Consider the following 24299-nt stretch of genomic DNA (forward strand, 5'->3'; position numbering starts at 1 on the left):
ACATTACAATCTTCTCTTTCTGTACTACAATAGATACTTTTTTTCAGAAGGTCACTTTGCAAATAGCTAAAACTGCAGGAAAAATATGACCTTGAAACTGTGACACACCCATGCCCTGATCAATACAGGGCTACAGCTACACGTATCTAATCTATCCACGTAGGTAGTTTTAACTCACCAGGAATAGAGTTAAGGCAGAAATAGAAGTTGGCATGATTCCCAGTCAGAAACTTGACAATTGGCTGCATTGACAGTGAACTTCCTTCTCTGCTTCCCACTGCTCCTAAAACACTGCACAGTTTGTAATAAGCAAGTTACATTACAGTCACTTAATGTTTTGCAACTTTTTGTAGATTTGATGTTTTCTGCAACTGAATTTGACTAAGAAAAGACTATGCCAGACACTAAGAATTTATGCACTCTCCTCTCCTGACAAGGCATTAGGACCAGTCTGTTCTAGGTATAGTTGATACATGGTTTCTTAAGCTCAACAACAGAGATGTCTAGATGTCCCTTTCCATGTTCTCTAACCTAAAACTAAGTTTTTCCAATCATATTTTTGATAGAGTTGATCTCTTAGCTGTTTAACAGCTGACACAAACAAGTGACGTTTTCTAAAAATACACGAGAACTTGCTACAGTGTTGTCTCAGTTTTCTTTTGCTGGTCTAGAAAGAACTATTTTTAAATGCTTTCTTCATAGAACAATGCTGCTGAGATGTTTGAAATCATGCAAGACTTTCCAATGTGCCTTTATGCAAAGATGTCTCATTTTTTTATCACCTACCTCACACCCTTAGTGGAATCTTAGCAGCGCCAAGCAGAACGTAACAGTCACCATTCTAGGTACAAATTTGGTGAATTAACAGATCCAAAACAAAACATGTCATTACTGACATTTAGTTTCTGGTCCATGTGACTCAGTGTATCTCTGCTCTGTGGCTGCTTAGCTAGGTTTTCTGTATTTTAGTTCCACTCTTTCTGAAGTACGTAATTTTACAGAATAATCTATTGATGATTATAAAAACAGGAAATGAAAATAACCCACATTGTTTTCTTAACAACCTTAATCCTAAACTTGTCCTTCAAAGTACTCAAAACTTCTTGCAGCTTGGTGTCCTCCACAAAATTACAAATGGTAATATACATTGTATCACCCAAGTTGTGATTGAAGCTGTTGTGTGAATACAAGAGACTTCATCTGAAACACCCCCAATACTGAATAACAGGATAGTTTTAAACCAGTTTTGATAACTGTCTATAGTTAAAAGATTATCTCAGTTGTTCCTACCATGAAATATCATTAACTGGTTGTAATTAGTTGACATAAGTTCATGCCTTTAAATAATATGTCCTTTTTATATATATTTATCTTTGTGGGATATGAAAATAAAATATACAGCAATAGCAAAAAAACAAACCACAAACCCAAACCAACCCACATATCCCACAGACCAAAGGAAATCATACACAAAACATGATTTGCCAATGAAATTATGAAGGAGAATAACAACCCTTTTTATTGGCAACAATAGGCTTTAATTCTGAAAATGAGCAAGACAATTCGATACAGACACATTTGGCCAAGTTTTATAACACTGAACAATGCTGTAATCTCATTCAACTTTAAAATTATAGGGAAGCTATTAGAAAAAATACCACAGCCCTTGCTTAAGATTTTCTACTGGGGAGAAAAAAAAAAAGGTACTTAGAAAAAGGCTGAGTTAATGCAAGGACAAGCGACATTAAGAGGTTTTTCCACTTCATGTGCTGCAAATGACACATTCAGACCTAACATAAAAACATAGACAAAACAATAAAAGTGTGCAGGTATTCTGGCCAGCAGTTAGTTTTACACATCCATGATGCAATATTAAATTATCTCTTTCTTTAAAAGGCACATTTCTTTGATGTAAAATTCAGCTTTTGTGGTTCATTAATACATGAAAATGAAGAGTGAAATAATTTTACCATGCTTGTGCTTAAACAACACAGCTGTATTGGAAGACTTCACCCCACAAAACATACAGTGAAGCTGTATGAAGCTTGTACATCAAGGTACAGGGCACAACCTGAAGACTAACGAGTGGGAGATGACAGTCTAACAAGGAATAATTCAAGTCAGCCATTAATCCTAAGAATATGTTCTGTGCTGAAGTTATTATTGCTGCAGCAGGTGAGATGAAGAGTTTAAAAATAATTTTTTTATCAGTGGTGTACATCAGAGCAAGTTTTCCCAGACAACACTTAATATATAAACCACTTTTAGATCACCTCTCTAAATTTATAAACAATATAACTAGTAAAATTGTCATGAAATTGGTATGCAAGCTTTAGTTCTGAAACTGACAAACCTGGCATTTAGAAATCCAATTCAATTTCAAAAATCTATTGTGTACATTATGTTAGTATTGTTACATTAGCTCAGATCAAACAGGGCTTACAAGGAACTGACACTGTTTCAGTTTTCAAACCGGTCATTTGTATTCAAATTCCGTGACTCTCCATGGCGTAAGATAAAGAAGTCATCTTTTTTCAAGCCATATCTTTCAAGAGCTTCATTCAATTTAACTGGAGGATCCAAGTAATACTGAAAAAAAATGAGAATAATATGAGGGAAAAGATACCACGGCAACATTTTCTGAAGGGAAAAAAAAAATCTCTAAAAAACGGGGGCAGGAGGAGGATATTTTCCAAATGAAAATGTTTGGGTTCATTTTAGATTTTTCAACGATAAGAACGCTGATTTACAACTGCAGAGGAACTAGCAAGGCTCAGCTTGTGAGCCCCGACTCGGTGCCTTAAGGCAGCAATAGATGCGTCCGTGGGAAGCGCTGCCCGCCAGCAGCCGGCGCTTTCCCCGCTCTGCAGCCCGCGCTGGCAGCGATCCCCCCCCAAGTTACCGCGGTGCATTTGTTACATCGCCGAAAGGAGTAATCATCCATTTTTGTGCTCCTAAATGCACAGTAACTTTTGTACCGCGGGCACTAGGCAACACAATTTATTGGAAACGCTGCGGACAGGAAACGTTCTATCCTGTGTTCCTTCCATGCTGTGGCACGGAGGTGCACGAGCAGCTGGGACGGAGCATAGGAGGGACAGAACAATTGACAGATCAAGTGATCACACTATCAGGAATGAATTAGGAGATAAAGTGGTACAACTGATGCAAAAACAAAGTTGAAAGACCAAACAATATCAAAACAAATGTAGATACTTTCTATTCACTGCACTTTCAGTTGCTGTCAAAGTATCTGGGTAAGCTTCGTAGTAGATCTGTGGACTTGGGGGGGTGTAGAGGGGAATAAAACATTTTTAAAAATCAAAAATTCAGAATAACGAATTTCTTTCATATCCTTTCTGGTTTTAACTTTGAATCAACTATTAAAAATACTGCTTATATATTTACTAGACAGACATAATTAATAAATACTGTTTGACCTACTGGCATGCAGTTCTTACTATCTCCAAGTGATGCACCACTCTGTTTGTTTTTATTAATGCATAACATAATGCATAATACTGCATGTGTCCTCATCTGTTATGCTCCTCAGCATCTGGATATCAGAAATCCTCTACATTTGCTTCAATAACACTGTACTTTCTTAACCATGGAAATATTTTATGTAATGGGTTATGAAAAGCTAAGCATTGTTTTGAACAGCAGTATATAGAGTAACAATTTTCACTCATACAAAGTTCACATTTTAAGTTTACATTTACAGATATGTAGGTTAAACTGCACAAGCAAAGCTTCACTAATGACTGTCTAATCCTTGGAAGTCTGAACTCATGTTTAGTGTTGCAATTTACCTCATTTGCTAAAGCAAAGGTCCCCCAATGAATTGCTACAGACTTCTTTGCTTGAACATCAATATGGATTCTTACTGCTTCTTCAGGATCCACATGCTGGTATTTCATAAACCACCTACCAAAACAAAGAAGCACTTTTTTGTGTCACCTAATCCAGTGCAAGATTTCTCCTTTACTGCTATTGCAAAGTACAAAAAGAAATATGTGCTCACCTAATCAAAAAAATCATAAGCATGTACACCTGGACAACATACAGAACACTCAAGATCAAGAAACTAACATATTCCAACATACCCATCAAACAGCAGTTCATTTATTGTACTCTCTTTTTGAAGGATATTTTCTTAGCTCTATTTTCAGTAGGTTAAGGACGTACTACTGGTGCCCTGAGGCATTAGGGCTGAAACTTTAAATCCATCCCTAAAAAAATTTGGTGCTAGCAGTACACACCAAAAAGTGTGTGCTCCAGAGATAGCCCACGGGAACAGGCAGAACAGAAGAGAGAACTTGGCAATTCTTGAAAGATACAGATTTTTTTACCATGCTATTTAGATTCCCATCTTTTTTTCTCAGTCCGTACATTCTTTCCTTCCAGAATCATATGAGTACTATCATCTAAATGTTTTCTCCAAAAGGAGAAAAGTTATCTCTCCTGAGCAAACAGATTTTTCATACTCTATAAGCAAGTCATCCTTGTCTCCAGATAAGTTGCAAAACCAGCATAAACACTGAAGCAAGAGAAAAATGCAGCAAATGACATACACTGGAATAGGCTGGATTAAATGGTGCCATTTCAGAAAAATAGGCACAGAGTAACTCCAGATTTTTACTCAACATTTTTAAGGGAAGAAAGACTGCTGATCCATCTTTGCTGTTTAAGTCTGAAGAAAAAACTCTCCAAAAACTTTATTAAAAGTACAGCTATAGTTTTAACTTCTGGGTGTATTTTTTGTCATCAGTGCATCATTTCATTTACGTATATTGCTCAAGCTCTGATTTTCTTACCTTGGCTCATAAGCTCCAATGGGGATGGCTGCAAGATCAAAAGGTCCAAACCTTTTACCTATTTGTTCAAAAGCAAAACAATATCCAGTATCTCCTGCGAAGAAAAACCTATTCCAAGGTCCCAAGACAGACCAGCTGCCCCAGAGAACCTTGTTATCATCTGTCACAGTCCTTTTGCACCAATGCTGGGAAGGGGTGAAGACAAAAGTTACCGCATCGTGACCAGGGACACAGTTCTCCTCCCACCAATCCAGTTCGATGACATTCTCGCAGCCACACCTCTGCATCCAGGGCAGGAGCCCCAGGGGCACGAACCAGCGCAGCTCGCTCCCGAAGCGCTCGTTCAGGCTGGCCACGCTGTTGTAGTCCAGGTGATCGTAGTGGGTGTGGCTGATCAGCACCGCGTCTATCCTGGGCAGCTGCGCCACCGTGCACGGCGGCCCTCGGAAGCGCTTGGGACCCAAGAGCTGAATGGGGGAAGCTCTCTGGCTGAAGATTGGGTCAGTGAGAAACACAAGTTCATCCATTTCCACCATAACGGTGGCGTGTCCCAGCCACGTGACTCGCATACCAGCTCCTGTCTTCCCAGCATCTTCTGGTGTTTGAACAAAGTAAGGTTGTAACACTGGGAGTTCTCTGTCGAGTTCCTGGCAAAAAAGAACACAATATGCATGAGAGATTTCAGAATGTACTTGGCCATGGAACAAAAACTGCATACAGGGCACAAATCTATACTGTCAAGACTTGTACTTTGTTTATGCTTTTATGCAGAGAACTGCAGCACACACCAGATGCCTTTTTAAAGTCCATTTTCCCAGCTACTTCCTCCTCATTTAATTTTAGGGTTTTTGCAACATTTACACTTCTTTGTCAAGAAAGAGAAGAGAGTACCTCTTCAGGCCCAGAGACCTGATAGAGTCTGGGGGCATTGCAATGAAAGCACTGCAAGGCACTAACAGCATCCCAGGAAGGGATTCCTCCACCTGAAAAAGAATATGTATACATACACACACACAGAGTGTTACTTAACAAATACTCAACTTTAGCTCATGCAACTCAATAATGCATCCCCTTAAGTCCTAGCACAAGTAAGTCACAGATGAAAGAAAATGCCATGTTCCCCAGCCACACTCCACAAAAGTTCTGCTAATTTTTATCAGGCCCTCTTTCTGTCCATCCTCATTACATCTAGAAGTAGCACACAAAGGTTAACTTCACTTGGCTAATGTTAGCTATTGCAATTGTGCCTTCCCATCCTGCCAAGAATTTAATGAACATTCATAAAAAACAAAATAACTTTTAGGATAAACCTTAAGGTTCATAACATGTTTGGTTATGAAAAGGTTCCACCACCTCCTCTCTTATTCCAGCTTAACAAGTTTTGCAGTCCCTATTTGACTATGAGAGGTCAGAAAACTGATCTGGCTGAACTTAATCCAGAGGTAAAAAATACACAGCTCTCATTTTGATTGGCTCCATTTTGACTCAGTGTGTATCCTGGCACAAAGGAGGCCACGGCTGTACATTACCTACTGAAACTCACTACACAACCACCACTCATTCTCTCATTTTGAACCACAGTTATGGTCTTCACTGCAGTTTGGTTGAAGTGCTAATGCAGAAGTTTTATACATAATAAATAAGAGCTTTCCTATTAAAAAAACAAACAACCAAGGAGTCTTCTCAGAATTCCTGACCATCTCCAGGTTAGCCACAATGTGGCTAAGGCTCTCCTCCCAAACATTCATGGTCTGAACTCCTCACTTTGCTTTACAAGAATTTTCATGTGCTAGGGCAGCTTCTATACTCCTGGCATTCCTCTCCCTCATAATCACAAATGTCCCAGCACTTCTGGTTCCAAGTCAAGTTCTGCCTGCCGTGGTTGCTGCTCTCATTCTCCCAGCCTAGCACAGATTAGCACTATCAGTGAGTTTATACAGAGCTGACCTTGTGCTCCTTTAGAAGTCCAGCTGATGCTGTGACAGTTCAGAACTCCAGGAGTTGCCTTGCTAAACCAGTCCTGACAGCTTCAGGGAAGTTACTTTCTCCACAATATTTTATTGATTTAGAAGGCATATGTTGGGAAAAACAAAGCATGCACATCTCCATCCCCCTGCAATTCTGCTGTAAATAATAAAATATTCATGAAATTGCTTTTTCTGAGAGCTAATGGACAAGACATGCTTACTGAAGAAGTTTCATTACTGTCTCCAGGAATGAGAAATAGATAGCCTTCTATAAAGCTGAATATAAGGTTAGTACAACTCATCCCCTTAGTTCATACAAGAAAAGTAGGAATCTTAGACTGAGAAAAATGGCTGCTTCACCAAGAGAGCAGAGATCCTTTTCTTATCTCTATTTCAAAGTACATGGGAACAACATTGGCCACAGAAATCTGAACCACAGAAGTGTTATACTGTGATATTTCAACTTTAAAAAAATATACACAAAACTAACATTGTACTCAAAATGGAAATTAGGACAAACCAACAAATTACATATGGTTAAGTCAATAAATCAGATTATATCAAAGAAATAAAACTCAGATATGGAACTTAATGAATCGTCATAATGCAATTTAGGTCAATTAGTACATTTTTAATGGAAAATGTTCTCTTTAAGTAGCTGGTTTTAGAGTCAGACTCCGAATTTTCTCAGAACTAAATTAATTCACTTATTTTTGCTGACATTTGGCACAAATTAGTTTTTAAAATTAGCATTATGCAATATTAATAAACAATATTAAATGGATGAGGAACTGGTCAATTGGTGGATGTGAAAAATCACCAGTTCTTAAGTGGGACTCAGACATATTCTATGAAGTTTTATCAGGGGTACAGTTAATTTTCTTCCCAGCAGCACCTACAGTGCTGTGTTTTGGATTTGTGCTGCAACCAGTGCTGACAGCAGATTGATGTTTCAGCTACTGCTGAGCAGTGCTTCCACAGCACCTCAGCCAGCTGACTGGGACACACAAGAAGCTGGGAGGGACACAGTTGGGATAGCTGACCCCAATCCATCAGAGAGATATCCCATATCATATGACACTGCACCCAGCAGTAGTATCTGGGGTAAGAGGAGGAGGTGGGGCACATTCAGAGTGGATGGTGTTTATCTTCCCAAGTAACTGTCTCATGGGAGGCAGCCCAGCTTTCCTGGGGATGGCTGAACACCTGCCTGCCCATGCAAAGAGAATAAATTTCTTTGTTGGCTTGTGCCCGCAGTTTTTGCTTTACCTATTGAACTGTCCTTATCTCAACCCACAAGTTACCTGATTTTTCCCCTTTCAATCCACTGGGGTGCAAGCAGTGGAGGGTGGAAGGAAGCAGCTGACTGGAACTTGGCTGCCTAAAGCCACAACACATCTGCACTATTAATAAAGGTTTACAGGGATGTCAGTGGGATTGATGCTATCAAGTCCTTAGAATAGTTGATTTAAAGGTAGAACTAATCACTATAAAAGGCATTTGTAAAAGTCACACAGACAGGAAGATTGATAGAGAAGAGCACAGTCCAAACAACTGCTGTCCTGACCTATTTAAATGAAATTCTGTGAACAAAAGTTCAAGACAAACCAAGAGCACAAAGGCAGTATAACCTGTACAGAGCTTTTGCTCTCCAGGTTTGTGATACACAGGCCTCTGATCCAAGCAATGATTCTTCAGAGGATGAGATCAGAAACCAGGCATGTTGTTGAGCTATCATGGTAAATCACACCAAAACATTACTTCTCAGTGCATATGATTTGTGTTTGGGGTTGTTTAGTTGTTTTTGTTTTTTTTTTTTTTAGTATTTTACAAAAGCACAGTAAAATCCCCTTAAAGCAATAAGAAATACTCAACTTGTAAGATTTCAAACTAAAACACAAATTCTATTAGCAGTATACTTCACATGAAATACTTTAAACTCACACAACAGGATAAAGCAATATAATGAATGAAATATGTATCTTATGGAACTTTTATCCTGCTATAATACATTTTGTTCTGTCAGACTAACCAGAAACATTAAAACTAGGAGAATTATAACAGATTTTTGAAATACAGCAATTATGTCAAATCAGCTACCAACAGAAGTAAAATGTGCTTAATACTGTCTTGTCTTCATTACTCAAGTAACACAAAAAATTCCTCCTGCTGTGTCCCCTCCCCCTCCCTGTTCTTCTTGCCCTCCTAATGCAAAGCAAGAAAAAACACATGACAGGCTTTGGTAAGACTAGCTGATTAGCTTGGGATTTTTGGTGCTTAGTGCATACTGGAATACCACAGGATTTACAGAAATGAGAACAATCTAAACTGCTGATCCAACAACTAATAATGAAAGATCCTCCAACAGCACTGAACAAAGTTAATAATAAAGTCTGTAATGAAAATACGAGAAGTGCATGCATTCTGGATGATGATAGAGGCTCGTTGTGTAGGCAGGATTATAATACATATAGCTTTTCCACAGTGAAGTGCAAGCACATATCCTGGATAATATGCTTATTTTTACATACACAAAGCACTTGGTACAGATAAAGTGAACCTGCCCAGCAGAGCAGGGCATCACTAGGCTCACTCAGTGTGGAAACTGAAGCAGGAATCTGGCTCAGAGGATGTGACATCTAGCAGTGATAAATAAAGTATGGAGCCCTTCGTTTGAATTTTATACAAGCTCAGATGCACTTCACAGGCTGATGTAGGGGTGGAAGAAAACTGGTTGAAACTAGCATCAAAATGGCTGAGGACTCCAGAAGTGCATTTCATTGATCCCTATCTAGGTTTTTCTCTTTCTAATTTACTTCACCAAACTTGTGAATAATTACAGGCACCTAATTAAAGGATCTCCTATGCAAAAAATAAAATTAGCCCATGATTAATCCCAGCTGGGTCAGAGAGATGGCTTTTTGGCTTTTCAGCTGGTGCCTTGTAGATTTCTTTGTGATCATCCTTTATTGTAGGGACAAACTGTAAATTAAAGGGGAGTGCTGCAGCTCTGCACTCCACAGTGCACCTCAGCTTTGCCTTCAAGGGACCTCAGTCACTGCCCAGGTTTCTGACTGGCACTGGGAAGACATGAAGCCTGTTCTACACATGCCAAGGAGGGCAGCAGTCAAAGGCAACTGAAAACTTACAGGTGTGCATTTCATGGAAATGTGGGCAGCACACTGTCTAGAAAGCTGTACACACTGATGCAATCATTGTCACTACAAGGAAGACACCAAATTTGCTGGACAGCATCTCAAGACTGACACAAGTTTGCTCTTAAGTTAAATTACTTATTATCATATTACAGCCAATTTATTTGTTCCTTAAACATCCCCAAACCATCATGCATTAATGCCTAACGTGGCTTTCCTGTCCATAAAACTGATGGAATTCCTTCCTTCACAGGTAGTTCAAGTAAGACAAAATGGAAAGCTCTTTGCTAAATACTGGCTGTTAGATTTATAGCTTGTGCATACCTTCCTGCATGCTTAAAAGCATTATTAACACCTGCTTGTTAACAAATACTGTCCTTGGTTGTGCACCCTTCAGCACAGCTTTTCTGAAATACAGTCAACACATCAGAAATGCACTGAGAAGTAATTCTGCCAAAACCTAGTCATCTTCATACCTCCTGTGACCACAAAAATAACCCATGGCTTTCCAGTACCCATTACTCTTCATGGGAAAGAAGCTTCTCCTATCTCCTTCTTTACATACAATACCTGACAAAAGCATTTCACCAACAACAAATAACAGTGTTACCCAGTGAACTGGCACTGTACTTTAAGTGTTTCAGTACAAATACTTGCTCAGATTAGTTTTAACACATGCAATTTTTTCTCCTGGTGTACTGAAACATAAAAAACCAAATTTGTAAGTATTTTCATAAGTAGGTGACAGAAACTATTACATTTTCATTCAAGAGATGCAACATATGTATTAAATTGCCATCTAGAAAAAAGGCAAAATTTTAAAAATTGGATATGTCATGAAATAAGCTATTTCATGCAACACAAATTAAGTTAATAGTATGCTTCATAAGGCAACACCTATTAAAAAGGAATGGCTGTAACTAGTTTATGACTGAGGGGGCCAATTTTTTTTGTTTTTATAAATATAAACTGAGCTGTATAAATTAAAGCATGTGGAACTAACAAGGAGATAAAAATTAAAGAGGTAGAAAGTATTAACCTACCTTTTGAAAAGAATAAAATGTCAATAAAATCAGAAAAGTAAGACTTAGAAAAGTCTCCAGAAGATGCCTAATGAGTATTAGTTAGAAACTGTCCTATTTTATTGATTAGAGCAGAGGTAAAAGCAGTCTTATTCACAAAAGTAAAACATGGAAGTATTCACCTGCTTTGAGCGTGGCACATTGCTGTTATTTTTTTCCATGAAGGACCATTTCAAAACGTTGGGCAAGGTTGGTGATTTCCATGTTGGCCACGGGTTGACAAATCTCCCATCTTTGCCCCTCTTTGATTTAGTTACATCCTCTTCTAATCTGTAGTCCAGCCTGAAGCTTTTTCTGAAGGTCCTGGAAGAATCATTGCTCCCGGAACCTCGACCCAAATTCTGACGTTTCTTCACTGCTTCCTTAGGGTACTGGTTACAGGCAGTTGAAGGCTGCTCTTCATCTGTGTTCTTATCCATACCTTTTTCAGGAGAGCTAAATCAAATTTTATATTAATCAGTATTTTCTTGGTCTAGCATCAACACTCATAAGACTGAATGTTCTCACACACATTAGGAACAAGCCTGCCTTTCCTGTTTTATGATCTACTGTATTTTTTTAATCAACAAAATATGCTTTTAAAACAGTCGCTGTTACACAAAAGACTTCCAAAACATGCTGTGACAAGCAGTCATGAGGGCTCTTTGTAGTTCAGGCTGAATTTTACTCCCTGGAATGCACAGCTTCAGATACTAACACTATTATCTACCAACTGCAAAAATGAGGGGGAAGGGTTCCTTAATTTACATTTTGGAAGAATAGTCATTCCTCCTGAAACTTATGACATTTGGTGCCTGATGTAACACAATCCTGCAAGTCTGTGCAAGAGACACTGGAACTGTACCTTACCTTAGGATTTGCCTATATAGTGCCTTGGTTTTGTAGTAAAAACTGCAGTCTTGTGCAGCATTACTAACACTTATACCAACACACATGCAGGAAACTCAGAACACAAAAGATATTTGGCACTGTTTAGTATTTTGTCTAAAACAAACAAGAAGTTTATTATTATAAAGGTAAATAACTGTTTCAAATACAATTTTGATACACATTGAACTGACTGGTGAAAGGCCACAGGAAATTGAAATATTTTAAATTACAGCTGCAACATTCACTCTTAATTCCATTGTGAAATATAGAAAAGTGAGAAAATAACTGAGAAAAACTCATTTCTATGAAGTCACAATTCTGGTACATTTCTTAGAAAACCACCAACTCAGTAGTCAGACTCTCTTATTCCAAACTGCACTTTGGTGTTGCAGACTTTACAAATATAATTGAATTATACCCAAGGTAGAAAAACCAAATAGCCCTATTTTATTTTAGAAGTTGCCAACGCAATTCAATTTATTCTAAATGCTTCAATTTCTATGTTTACTTTCAGCTGAAAGGTTGAAAGTAAATACACTGTTCTGTTAGCTTAAAAAAAAATGGTTACTGTTTTAATGAGTGCACAACTTTCTGGCATTTACAAATTCTACCTAATTAAAACTGGAAGACAACTAGTAATGAACAGACAACACTATTTACAGCTTAGCTGCTGGAATAGTTTTTAATAACAAATTGTGAAGTTCATCCTGTGGAAAATCCACCACATCTTGTAGATGGACAGTTTTGTCCTATCCACTGTTTCAGTAATTCAAATACTCAGACTCCAGCTGTACACTCAGGAGCACTGGGCAGATGTAGGCAAGGCAGTCCATGCAAACAACATTGTCAGAGAACAGAATTGAAGCTCAGTTTTCTTAGAAATTGCATAACTCATTCTGGCCCCATAAGCTCAGTTACAGGGAAAATTAAATACATTGTTCACTGCAACATTTCAGCTAAGATATTACACACGTGTCAGCAAACTGAACCCAAATGCATCTGCTGATGATGCTCCAACTTCAAATGCAGAGTCCATTTCTGCTATTTCAGCAGCAGCTGACAACCAAACACTAAGTATGGTATCAGCTGCAAATAATATGACAATTGATAAATATTGTGAAATTTTCTTAACAAAATAACCATTATTGTGCTATACAGTAGCTAACACATCAAAATTCATTTCTAATAAATAAAGCATGAACAGCATTCAGAAAACACAGCTGATATAATTTTTTTTACCCTGGTTACAATCTTATTTTATGTAATTGCTTTTTACTCCTGTTTCCCTGCAGTTTTACTGAAACCACTCCACTAACATATTTCCTGTTTAGCATTAGGATACCATACCTGAATCATAATTTAAATTTAGCTGTTGCTATTTCTAGGCTTTTTTCCTCTATTCCACTAAACATTTCCCGGAATCAGCCTTCAATGAAACACTCAACTTGCTCTATAGCATTTTAAGCAGATGTAAATGGTAACACAAGGAATCAGTGCCACAAAAAGGCAGAGAGAATACCCAAAAAATGGCACTGAATATTTTAACTGTTACTTTAACTTAAGAATTGGGTTTGGGTTGTCTTTTACATTCCTCAAAGAGCATTTTCGATGCCAACTCAGTTTATTAATTTAGCAAAGCACACAGACACAACATAAAACAGCTACTCTTTTAGAAAGCATCACGAAAACAGATCACAAAAGTTCAATCAGATAGGTACTTAATTCCAGGAAATTATTCTCTTAACATCTCAGACATCTGATTTTTAAAATGTATATGACTACCATAATTATTGCTCCTACAAGACATTTTATATTAGAGACTAGGGTGCCTAAAGTTTTATTTTTAAGCTTCTCTTTATCTATTCATCTCTAAAATAGGTGAATTTTACTTTTGCTTAAACCTTCATATAAACCTTTGATCTTTTTCTGAAAGCATAAACCCCTAAGGGACGCAGGGATCGACTCCGCTGATTAAACAGAGACAATGCCAAAGCATTTAAGGCACTGCAGGTATCTATCTGTCTGCCAACATATTTTCCACATGATGCACATACATTACTTTCATTAGTATTCCATAAGCAACTGAAGGGATAAAAGACCTCAGTGCTCACAGAATACTTTAAACCTTTTACATGCATAAGAAGGGGACAGATTTACAATCAGTTAAAGTATTCTTGATGAACTGTAGGTTCCTTTGAAGTATCAGTCTTGCCAGATAGTTTCTGTTCCACTTAAATTTATTAAATATATCCTACAATATTCATGACATAATTTTCTTATATAGAAGAGCAAGATGATAATTTCTTGAAAGCCAGCAATCATTAGCTTAAAATAAACCCCAACCAATTATAAGCCCAAGGAGATTCTTATGCTTTTGCAAAAGAAAGCCTCTACAGATAAGGAAATTTAGCAGGTATACTTTAAATACTAGAAAATATGCAATCAGAAATCAGTTGGTTTTTCTGCCAGCTTTTCTAAATTCTTCCTACCCAAAAATAATAGTTTGGCACTTGAAAAACTACTTTAATGGCAGCAAAAATTATGAGCTATAGAGATACAGAGCTCTGTTCACTTAGGAGGGACAGAGGGAAGGGATCACATCCCTGGTGAATGCTTATTGTTATGTAAAGTTCTACACAAAATCTTTTTATACTTTTAAACATAAAGAAAAACTACTATTCCACTTAAAACCATTAAACAGCCTTCCTGGCAAATGGAAGCCATCCTTCAGGATGAGGCAACTTACCACAACAGAGGGCAAGTGCACTGACACTATTTGTAAGAGGGGCTCAGGAGAGACACAACCACTCCCTCTCTCTGTCCTCAGAGGTGCTTTGCTCTTTCAACTGAATTCAGAAGAGGAAATGAACCAAGAACATACAAACTCCTAAAGAAGACCATTAGTCATCCAAATCCACAAGGCCAGAAGGTGTTCTACACAGAGGGAAAGAACACAGATCAGGCTGATGAATAAGACAAAGTTTAACATGAATCAAAATGCTGAGCTCACAGATCAGGTTTTCCAGCATCAAATACTAAGGCATCCCTCGTAACCCACAAAGGAAGAGCAAAGTTGTAGATCTGGCAAGACATGGCATGGAGGATCCATGTCTGACATCCCACTAAACTGGCTTACAACAGGATATGGCCCTTAGGACAACAGGTTTTGGGTAAACGGTTTATTTTAGCATTGCTTATATAACTGAAGACTTGGATACAAATATTTTGGCTGTGAGCCTTGTGTTTATTTAGGAAAATAACAAAAATTTAGCTAAACATTTTAATGCTCTGTTTCAAAATAAGGTTTGCAAAAGGATACAACAACATTACAAGAAGCACTCTGCCATTATAATTTTTCTTTTGAAATGGATTTCTAAACAAATTATGTGAACGTAGCCATAAAATCTCTTGTCTTCACCTTTTACACCCAGTCTCTGCTAAAATCTGCTGCTCCATAAATGCAATGGATGTAGTTCCCCTACTAATCACAGAGCCATGCACAACATGCTACAAAGCATCGAGTCAGGCAAAACAGACTTACCCTTCTTTGCTACACAGAAACGTGATCCTTATGTAACAAATCCACAGGCCTGACAGTTTAAGAATTACTACGAGGCTATGGTTTACCAGAACACAACAACTTCCCCAAAATTTCACAATTGCCTGGTAACATGCCATAGCCTCCCAAATACCTTGACTTTCTCTGCTTTTTTGAAGTAAAGGGTTTGGTTCATTTTTAATCACTGTCTTCCTAAAGCCTCCGATCGGCCTTACCCTAAGGCAGAGCACTAGGGCTCAGGAGCTCAGTCCCCGAGCGGGACCGGGTGCCTGAAGCCAGCTCGCTCACGCCAACGCCGCGGGTCAAACCTGCAGCAAGCTCAGTGATTCTCAGCTCTATAGGGATTGCAAGCTCTCAGGATTTCAGCTCTGCTTGCTAGGTAAGTTTGCCCTTGGCTTGAGGCTGCAGCAGACGGAGAGAGAGGAGAAGGAGAAGGCGCAGGCTGTTCCACGGAGATGGCTTTATTGGGGGAGGTCCGTGAAGGGTCTCTGCTCTTCTTCTTTCTCCCCTAATGGGGTACAGTATGCTGCTTTTATGGGGTTGGAAAGGATCCAGGCTTGACCAAGGTAAGGGGTTAACATGACATTGCCTTATAGGGTAACAGAGATAGGCTATGGGGTGGATGTCCATGGAGACAGGAACTTCTTGGCTGCCTCAGCATTCCTATTGTTCAGATCCTCCATGGTGCTTTTCCTAAATCTATGGGGTTTACTACACTGTCTCTCTGTGTAAACTACATCCAGAACTAGGCTGCACTAATGATCACCTAGGAGAGATAATTCCCAGCAAACACACCACTGCAGCCTTACCAAAACAAGACTCTGAGCTTTCTCCATATACAGCTACACAACTCTGAAGTTTTCTTTCATTATACATATTTTTAATGACTGCAAAAACCCAAGGATTTTGGCTTGAAATAAAACAAAAAAATTGTTTCAGTTAGAAGGAAAGGTATTTGCAAACGCTAGAGACCATGTAAGTAATTGGCTCCCACAAGCTTTACTATCAAATGACTGCCAGCTAAGTTTTGGCTCTGCTTTTATTTTCCCTTCAGCTCTGAAATTGGCTGCTTTAATTAATGAACAGTTTGAGACTGGAAAATTCTGAATTCATTTAAACTTTTATTGTGCAGTACTTCAAGTTGTTCCATCTTACCATTATAGACTCACCAGAACAAGAACCTGAGCTTTCTGTGAACTGTATACTGCTACACATCTTGAAGTTCTCTTTCACTATACCTATTTTTTTATCACTACACAACAGTTGCACCAGCAATTATTCCAGATGCTGCTGTTATTAGGATTTCACACAAAGATCTCTCAAGCTTGCATTAGCTGATCTGTGAATACTTCTATTATTTGAATCACATTAAAAAGCCTTAGCAACAAAAAGTGTTGGCAAAATTTTCATTCAACATATCTCTAAGTATCCTGATTCTACACTGTCCTTGTGTACTACTCAAAGATTAATAAAAGAGTTGATAACAGAAAAAGGAATAGCTCTCTCCATAAACAGCCTCATGGAATGAGAATAAGTGCTTTATCATTCTTATCTAGCTTTGAGGATCAACAGTAAAACAAAGCAAAGTTTTATTTAGACATCATGGAGAAAAATACGATTATAAATAAAAAAAAGGTGAGACATCTATCCATGGTCATCTGTTGTTAGGCTTATTCTTGAGCAGCTGTATTACTTAAGCAGCTACTACCATGAGCCAATCCATTTCTGTCCTCACTACTCACCCAGGCTTGCCAAAACAAATACTTTTGTCCACATGGTAAACTTGTTTAGGAAACTAATCTAGCTGATCATCACTTCTTACCTTACCATCCCTAGAGAAGCACTTAATTTTCACCTGCATCATGGAGCAACCATGCAAGTGTTTATACCAACAAACTGGTTAGGACAGGGAAGGGTGAGAACAGGAATATATTGTTGTAAACAAAAACTACTTATGCCAGCACTGGCCTAGAAAAAATAATTCATTAAATACCCTCCATTTAGAATTCACTGTGTGGCTCAGTTACACATACAACCAAGTTAGGTTCAACAATTCCTCCTACCCTTTCATTTTCAATCTATTCTCTTCCAAGGTTTCATTTGCACTTAGTACTGATGATGCTGCCAGTCTCCATTTACCTCCTTAGACAGTAATGTTTCATATTATAACCAAGCACATTCAATAGCTACCTACCACCCACAAGGCAGCCCACTCCCATTACTACACATTCCACCTCTATTTTGCTGGTATTCATTAGGGGAACTAAACCAACAGAAAGTTATTCATGCCTATCAGCTACACCTTTGGATGCCTCTGGTTACAAATGCAAACAGGCTTTAGAGTCAGGCCCATCAGGAGTCCCTGGAGCCAATCATTTCTAAAGGCTGGGTTAAATCTGACCAGCTGGGGCACTGTGTCACTGAATAAAGATCCTGGATCTGGGACAATACATAGCTATTTTCCCTTTGTTTCCAGGTGCCCCAGCTGACTGTCCCTGTCCAATAGGAGCATTCTGTAGTCCCCAAACATGTCTATGATCTGTAGATAATATGAGAAGATTTTTGTTACATGCATGTCCTGTTTAGGCTGTGATCCCTGATATGACAGTAGCTGTCCACAGGGGACATGCAGTAGAACAGAGATGACAGACCCAAGAGCCCATTTCTTTAGTGATATAGGCCTTTAAAATAAATTATTTTCCTCTCTACCTTCATCTTTTACTGCAATCTTGAATAAAAGAACCCAAGAGTTGGCTTGTGGCCATCACATCTGAAAGAGCAGCCTAGACTATCATTATGATTAAGCACAAGAGCAGTGTAATTCTGTGCTATTGCTGAAGCAGTCACCAAAGGGAAACTGGAGTCAAAGCTCTTACACCAGAAAGGAAATTGCTTTCCTTTGCTCTCCCTAAACAACTAGTTTCCTAAGACTAGTTAATTTATAGGGAAGAATGTTGAAAGAACAAGAGCTAGAATCAAAGATTTCTTACCTGCTCTGCAGGACTGAGGCTGACCCACAGCAGCAAGGTTTGTGCATTACAGCTGTGTTATGGTACACAAGACAATGGCCGGGTCACAAATCAGATGCAGACAATTTTTAAACCAACAGAAAAATAACAGTAGATGGCACATGCACACAGCTGTACAGGTAGGTCGTGGATTCCAACAGCAGCTACAATCTCCATGGATGGCCCAAGGATTTCAAAAAAGCTTTTCCAAAAGAGCAAACACGAAACTTGTACCAAGCCAGCTATAGGATCCAGAGGCCAGCTTTAATGTTCTGGCAGCAGCTGCACTGGTGTAACTATTTATGCAAACGAGCAGTTCATGAATTTCAGCTGGTTACTGATGTGACTCCAGTTAATGACAGAGGCACACCTTGCCAGGATGGGGTTTACTGTTAGAAAAGATTGTCAAACTTTGAAGTTGAGCATTTAAAAACACATTTCAGCCACTCCTGTGTGTTAACAGCCTCTACATCTTGGAGTTTGCATTTTAAGTTATGATGCCATTGAAGCTGTTAGCATACGTTTTTCTTAACTAAAAAAAGCTTTAAAATATTACAAGCTCACACTCCATCCTAAGGGTAAAGGTTTTCCATCTAACATCTTAATGTCAATTAGATATGATTAAACCCAAATGCTATTACATGTAATGAAATTAAGGCTCCACTTCAACATGCTGTGGGAGAAAACTGATGTCCTTTGTAGCATGTGGTTAGAGAGGCATCGTAAGAACTGTTTCCATAAAAATGAACAGAAATCATGTTAAAGCTTTGATGCAAAGGATCCACATGGCAAAGTAGGATCTAAAGTTCATTTACCATCGACTCCAGAACTTTTATGTGTGCAATTGCTATCTCCACCTCATTTACTGAGCCTATTAATTTTCTTTTTCCTTGTCTCCCCGTGCCAGAAAGGAACAAACACCTATGCAAACTTCCTCTAGACTCACACCAAGAATAATCCTTTACAACTCTATAAAACCTTAGTTGTCCAGGAAGTGCAGCAACACCCAAGAGCTCCATTTTATTTTTAAGTTAATAGACAGTCATAAAATTTTGTTTATATTCATGTTTAAAGGCTTGTCTATTTTGATTCCCTCTTTTCAGTTTAAAGGTCCAGGTACATTTGATCCAGTGTAATTTCTCTGCAACATGAAAATACTACCCTAAATTCTTTCTATTCTTGATTTTCAATATAAAATCAACTTTTGCTTGTCCTAACAATATTCTTTCTCTCCCTCTATATATTTACATACACCCCATACATATATGGATTTTACAGAACTATTTATAACATTTCAATTCAAATTTATTGAAATCCAATCAAATAATTTCCAGGTCGGGTAAGATAAGGAAGTGAAATTTTTTTTAATTGAAATAGATGCTTTTCTTCAATGCACCTGTTCAAAGGCCAACTTTAAAACAAGTTAAGCCAAAAGGTCACCAGCCTTTCCAAATAACAAAAGTTTTGAACATCCAAACTTGATACCAGAAAGCCAGAAACCACATCCAGTACAGCACCCTTATAGTTCTTTAACTGAAACACACATCCATTTTAAGAAGAAATTACAGGGAACAGTACAGAGACACAGCAAAATATCAATCCTGAAGGAAACTGGAAACATTATGATACATAAATGTTTTTCATTACAGCCTTTTTTCCTGTTTATACAGGGCCTTTGATTCCATCCCCACAACTCTAGATTACAATGTCTTCACTACTCTAAACAAAATGCTTTGGTTGTTAGTCAACAACAGAAGTGTTAATACTAGAAGTTGTGTGGTTTGGGTTTTTTTACTCATGAAAGAGTCAAGGCATACTTCCAACACAAACATCTGAGCCATCTACTAATTTTCAAGGCACCATCCTAAATACACTGGTGTTTTAAGGAGACAAAGTGTTTTATGTGAACACATCTGAACAGACACACAAACACCTTGCTATTGCCACATTCTCATGAGAAACAGTTGAATATCACCTACAAACCTTCCTACAAAGGTTCCTACAAAATATTTCCAAATATTTTAAGCAATAAAACCTGTTGTCATATCATAAGCCTTATTCACCAGGCAGTAGGACTTCCAGCTCCAACCACAGTTAACAGGGCTTACAGAAGAAGTAACCCTTGGCAGACATTCTTTAACACCCAATTTTTCACTCACACATCTTATGAAGCTTTGTTTTTCCCAGCAGGGGTATGATGGCAGCAGTGTTTTCACAGTGTCAGCTGGCAATGCCCAGTTCTCTTCCCTGAGCAGCTTTGCTAGGTTTATCTGCTTGGGCACAGTTGTAGGCTATCAAACCCAAACCATCCCTTCCTTGTACAGCTGCTAAACACCAAGATGTTACGTGCCAAGTGTATATAACACATTACTTCTTTGCTAAATTTTCTAAGACTATTTAAACTAAGTGCAACATTCAGTTTACAGAAAAATCCTTTTTGCTCGAATCTTCAGGCACAAGGCAATCAAGTGATTTTCCATTGTCCTGACTCTGAATGTATTAGAAGTGGAGCTCACACTGCAACCTATAGAGTTCAAGCAATAGACAAAAAAATTAAAGGAAGATCAGGAAAGGATTCATAGATGTGACAAAAAGCAAAACTAATTTCACTGCAGGTGTTACATATGAAGACACTAATTAATATGGCAGTATTTCTATTTTTCTCATCACAGACAAAATAATTGCCTTCCTTTTTGCTGAAAAGAACTTAAAAGCTATTTCTGAATGAAGAATTAACAGTTTTGGCTCAATCTTGAGCTTATAAAGGCTAAGGAAATAGCATTTTTCTCCTGGTTATTCCTCAAATCTGCTTAGATAATGCAAGTGAATAAAATTATAACAGCAGATTACTTCCTCTTAAAAAGGCTTCACATCTCTTTTGATTTGAGGCCATGCAGAAGCTGAATTACTGTTATTTATATTTGAACAGTTTCACTGTCATCCCTTACTTCCCTCCTCTCCCAAAAACAACTCTCCATCATCCATAACTGAATCAAACAGGGCTTTCCAACCTCCAGGTACTAAAAATTCCCATTGTTTTTACAATAGGAATTTCAGTTTGAGATAGTTTGGGGTATTTTGAAAGCCACTGTTGCAATAATTCTTGAATTAATAAGTAAAAAGAATAATATTCTTGTCTTCCTCAAAATGTTATCTACAAAGTAAGATAAGCTTCCTACTTTCTTAACTGATATAGCTGCTACTATGAATAAAAAAATACTCTTTTCAAAGTTTTTTTTGCAAGAAAACGGAAGTGGTTTTCCTGTTATTATCTTTAATTTTGATACTACTTTAGTCCGTGCAGTTTGAGAATTAAAGAAAAAAATACTTAAGTACAAAGAGTACTTGCCTTTAAACTAAAAACTTGCTACATAATCACCATTTAGCAAATGGAAGAAATCATAATCGTCACCAGAAAAAACATTTCTGCACAAGTTCATGAATTTTACTACATGCAGTCAACTAACACTTTCCCCAAACCCTTGCTAGCTAGAGATAATTGACGATCATTGAGATTATTTGACTGCACTAATTACATTAAATGACCTCCTTAATATCCTCCACTTCGCACTATGCAATTCGAACAGAAACATCTGTTCGTGCCTCCTCTTCAAAAGAAAACATTCTCCAAGCCGCCAACACTACGAAGCGGATTTTTTTTTTTTTTTTTTTTTTTTTTGCGATTATATAACTTGTTTCTTTCCCAGCGCTGCTGCAGCATGTTTTACTGTCAATTGACAGAAACGAAAGCCTTGCGCTGGGAGCGAAAGCAGGACTCTTATCCTTGCAGGGTTTCTTTCGCAAGTGCGAAACGATGCCCCGGTCGCAGCCGGTTTTGGAGCCCGTCAGGGTCTGTGCCCAGCCGGGGCGGCAGGCAGGGAGTGGGGCAGGGGCACACGCCGAGCTCCGTGGGCAGCCGGGCTGTGCCGCTCTCCCCGGCCCCACACGCCGAGCTCCGTGGGCAGCCGGGCTGTGCCGCTCTCCCCGGCCCCACACGCCGAGCTCCGTGGGCAGCCGGGCTGTGCCGCTCTCCCCGGCCCCACACGCCGAGTTCCGTGGGCAGCCGGGCTGTGCCGCTCTCCCCGGCCCCACACGCCGAGTTCCGTGGGCAGCCGGGCTGTGCCGCTCTCCCCGGCCCCACACGCCGGGCTCCGTGGGCAGCCGGGCTGTGCCTCTCTCCCCGGCCGGGAGCCGGGCTCGCCGGCCCCACGCACCTCGCCCGCCCACCCGCGAACTTTTCCGAGCGGGTGCCCGCGCCCGCTCTACCCCGCTCCCACCGCTCCCACAGCGGCTCAGCCCGGTCCCCCCACACTCACCGGCGGGGCCTCGGCACCGTGTGTGTGTCTGGAGAGCCCCGCTGCCGCGCTCGGAGCAGGTGCTCCGCTCCTCCGGCCGCCAGCCGGGCTCTGACGGCGGCAGCCCGGGCAGCGCCTGCCCTCCGGACGGGCACGGGGCGGGAGCCGCCGCTCGGCTCGGTCCGGTTCCCCGCTGCTCAGAGGAAGGCGCGGGGGCAGAGACCCCCGGCCCCAGAGCGCTGCTGCCGCTGGAGCGCCGCTCACCTAGGCTGCTGCTGCCGCCCCTGAAGAGTCTCGTCCCCCTTCTCCTCCTTCTCCTCCTCCTCCATGGTGCCGCTCCACCCCTTCCACGGCGGCCGCTCCGTAGGTCTCCGGTAGGAGCTGTTGAACGGCTGCGGCGTTCCACCTGACCAGCCCGCCGCTGAGGGCAGCGCCACGAGCTGCACGGAGTAGCTCCACAGCGCCCGGCGCCCCGCCATGGCGAGCCGGGGCTCCGCGACGCCTGGCCCCTCACCGTGGCGGCAGAGGGCACCCCACAGCCCGGCCTCGCACCGTGGCGGGCAGAGGGCACCCTGCAGCCCGGCCCCGCACAGCGGAGCGGCGCCGTTAGCAAGATGGCGGCGGGGGGCCGCGTCTGAGGGACAGGGGGAGTCCCGGAGCCATGGCGGGACAGTGTCAGAGCTGCCGGCACGTTCTGCCCCTGGAGGCCGGGCTGCTCCTCGGCCCCGGCACAAGGGAAGCACTCAGCTGTGCTCCTGGCCGGCTCCGGTGGGCGGTAAGCGCTGCCTGCAGTCCCGCTCGGGAGCACGAACGCGCTCCCACCAGCAGGTGCTGCGGTGAAAATTTAATTTTCCTGGGCTCGGTTGTCTCGGCAGCCCGGGGCAGTGCCGCCATCCCCGGGGAGCCGGCACTCACGGGGGCTGCATTGTCCGGGCAGAACAGCCCATCCTGCAGGCACCTGTGTGAATCTGTATCCCTTCGGCCATGGGAAGGTAAAACTCGTGTCCAAGTCACTTCACGTACTGGGTTACAACCATCCCCTCGCTCCCTGCTCACGTCTGACTAAAGTTTCCAGGCTATGGGCTGAGAATTGAGGCATTTTGAGGCAGCCAACCCAAAGGAATTGGGTTCTCAGAAATAAATACGTATTTTAAAAATATTTCCATATTTCCTTAAGGACAGTGCACGGCAAAGAGCAAAGCTATGCAGGTGTGATGTGAAAAACACTCCATATTATCTAGCAGTGTTATGAAATTTAAGATTATCTGGGGCTCGGATAACACATTTGTGTCCATTTTATCTTTAAGCTTGGGACTGGGTATATGGTTCATTGGTAAAGAAATCCTAGCTATGTTCAAGGCCAAAGTTCTCAGTGCATGTCTTGGGAGACTAGAAATATGGGCCTTACTCTTCTGTTATCTGTCATTCTCTTAGTTTCCTTAAGGTAAAGGAATCATAAAACTATCAAGCTGCCTTGTTCTGTGTGAGTTATCTGTTTTCTATGTTCTTTACATAGTGATACAGATATATATTGGTTGCTTATGGT

At 40.3% G+C, this 24299-nt stretch overlaps 1 protein-coding gene across 1 annotated transcript; it reads right to left on the minus strand.

The window, feature by feature from the left end:
* Positions 1-1493: 1493 nt before the first annotated feature.
* NAPEPLD (N-acyl phosphatidylethanolamine phospholipase D) lies at positions 1494-23416 on the minus strand. The gene is given in 7 exon segments (XM_036400655.2): positions 1494-2589; positions 3813-3927; positions 4818-5464; positions 11144-11456; positions 23018-23276; positions 23279-23374; positions 23377-23416. Coding segments are annotated over 7 exon segments (1599 nt in total). The 3' UTR covers positions 1494-2460.
* Positions 23417-24299: the final 883 nt, after the last annotated feature.

This window comes from Molothrus ater, chromosome 5 (genome assembly GCF_012460135.2).
Source record: "Molothrus ater isolate BHLD 08-10-18 breed brown headed cowbird chromosome 5, BPBGC_Mater_1.1, whole genome shotgun sequence".
Taxonomy (NCBI): domain Eukaryota; kingdom Metazoa; phylum Chordata; class Aves; order Passeriformes; family Icteridae; genus Molothrus; species Molothrus ater.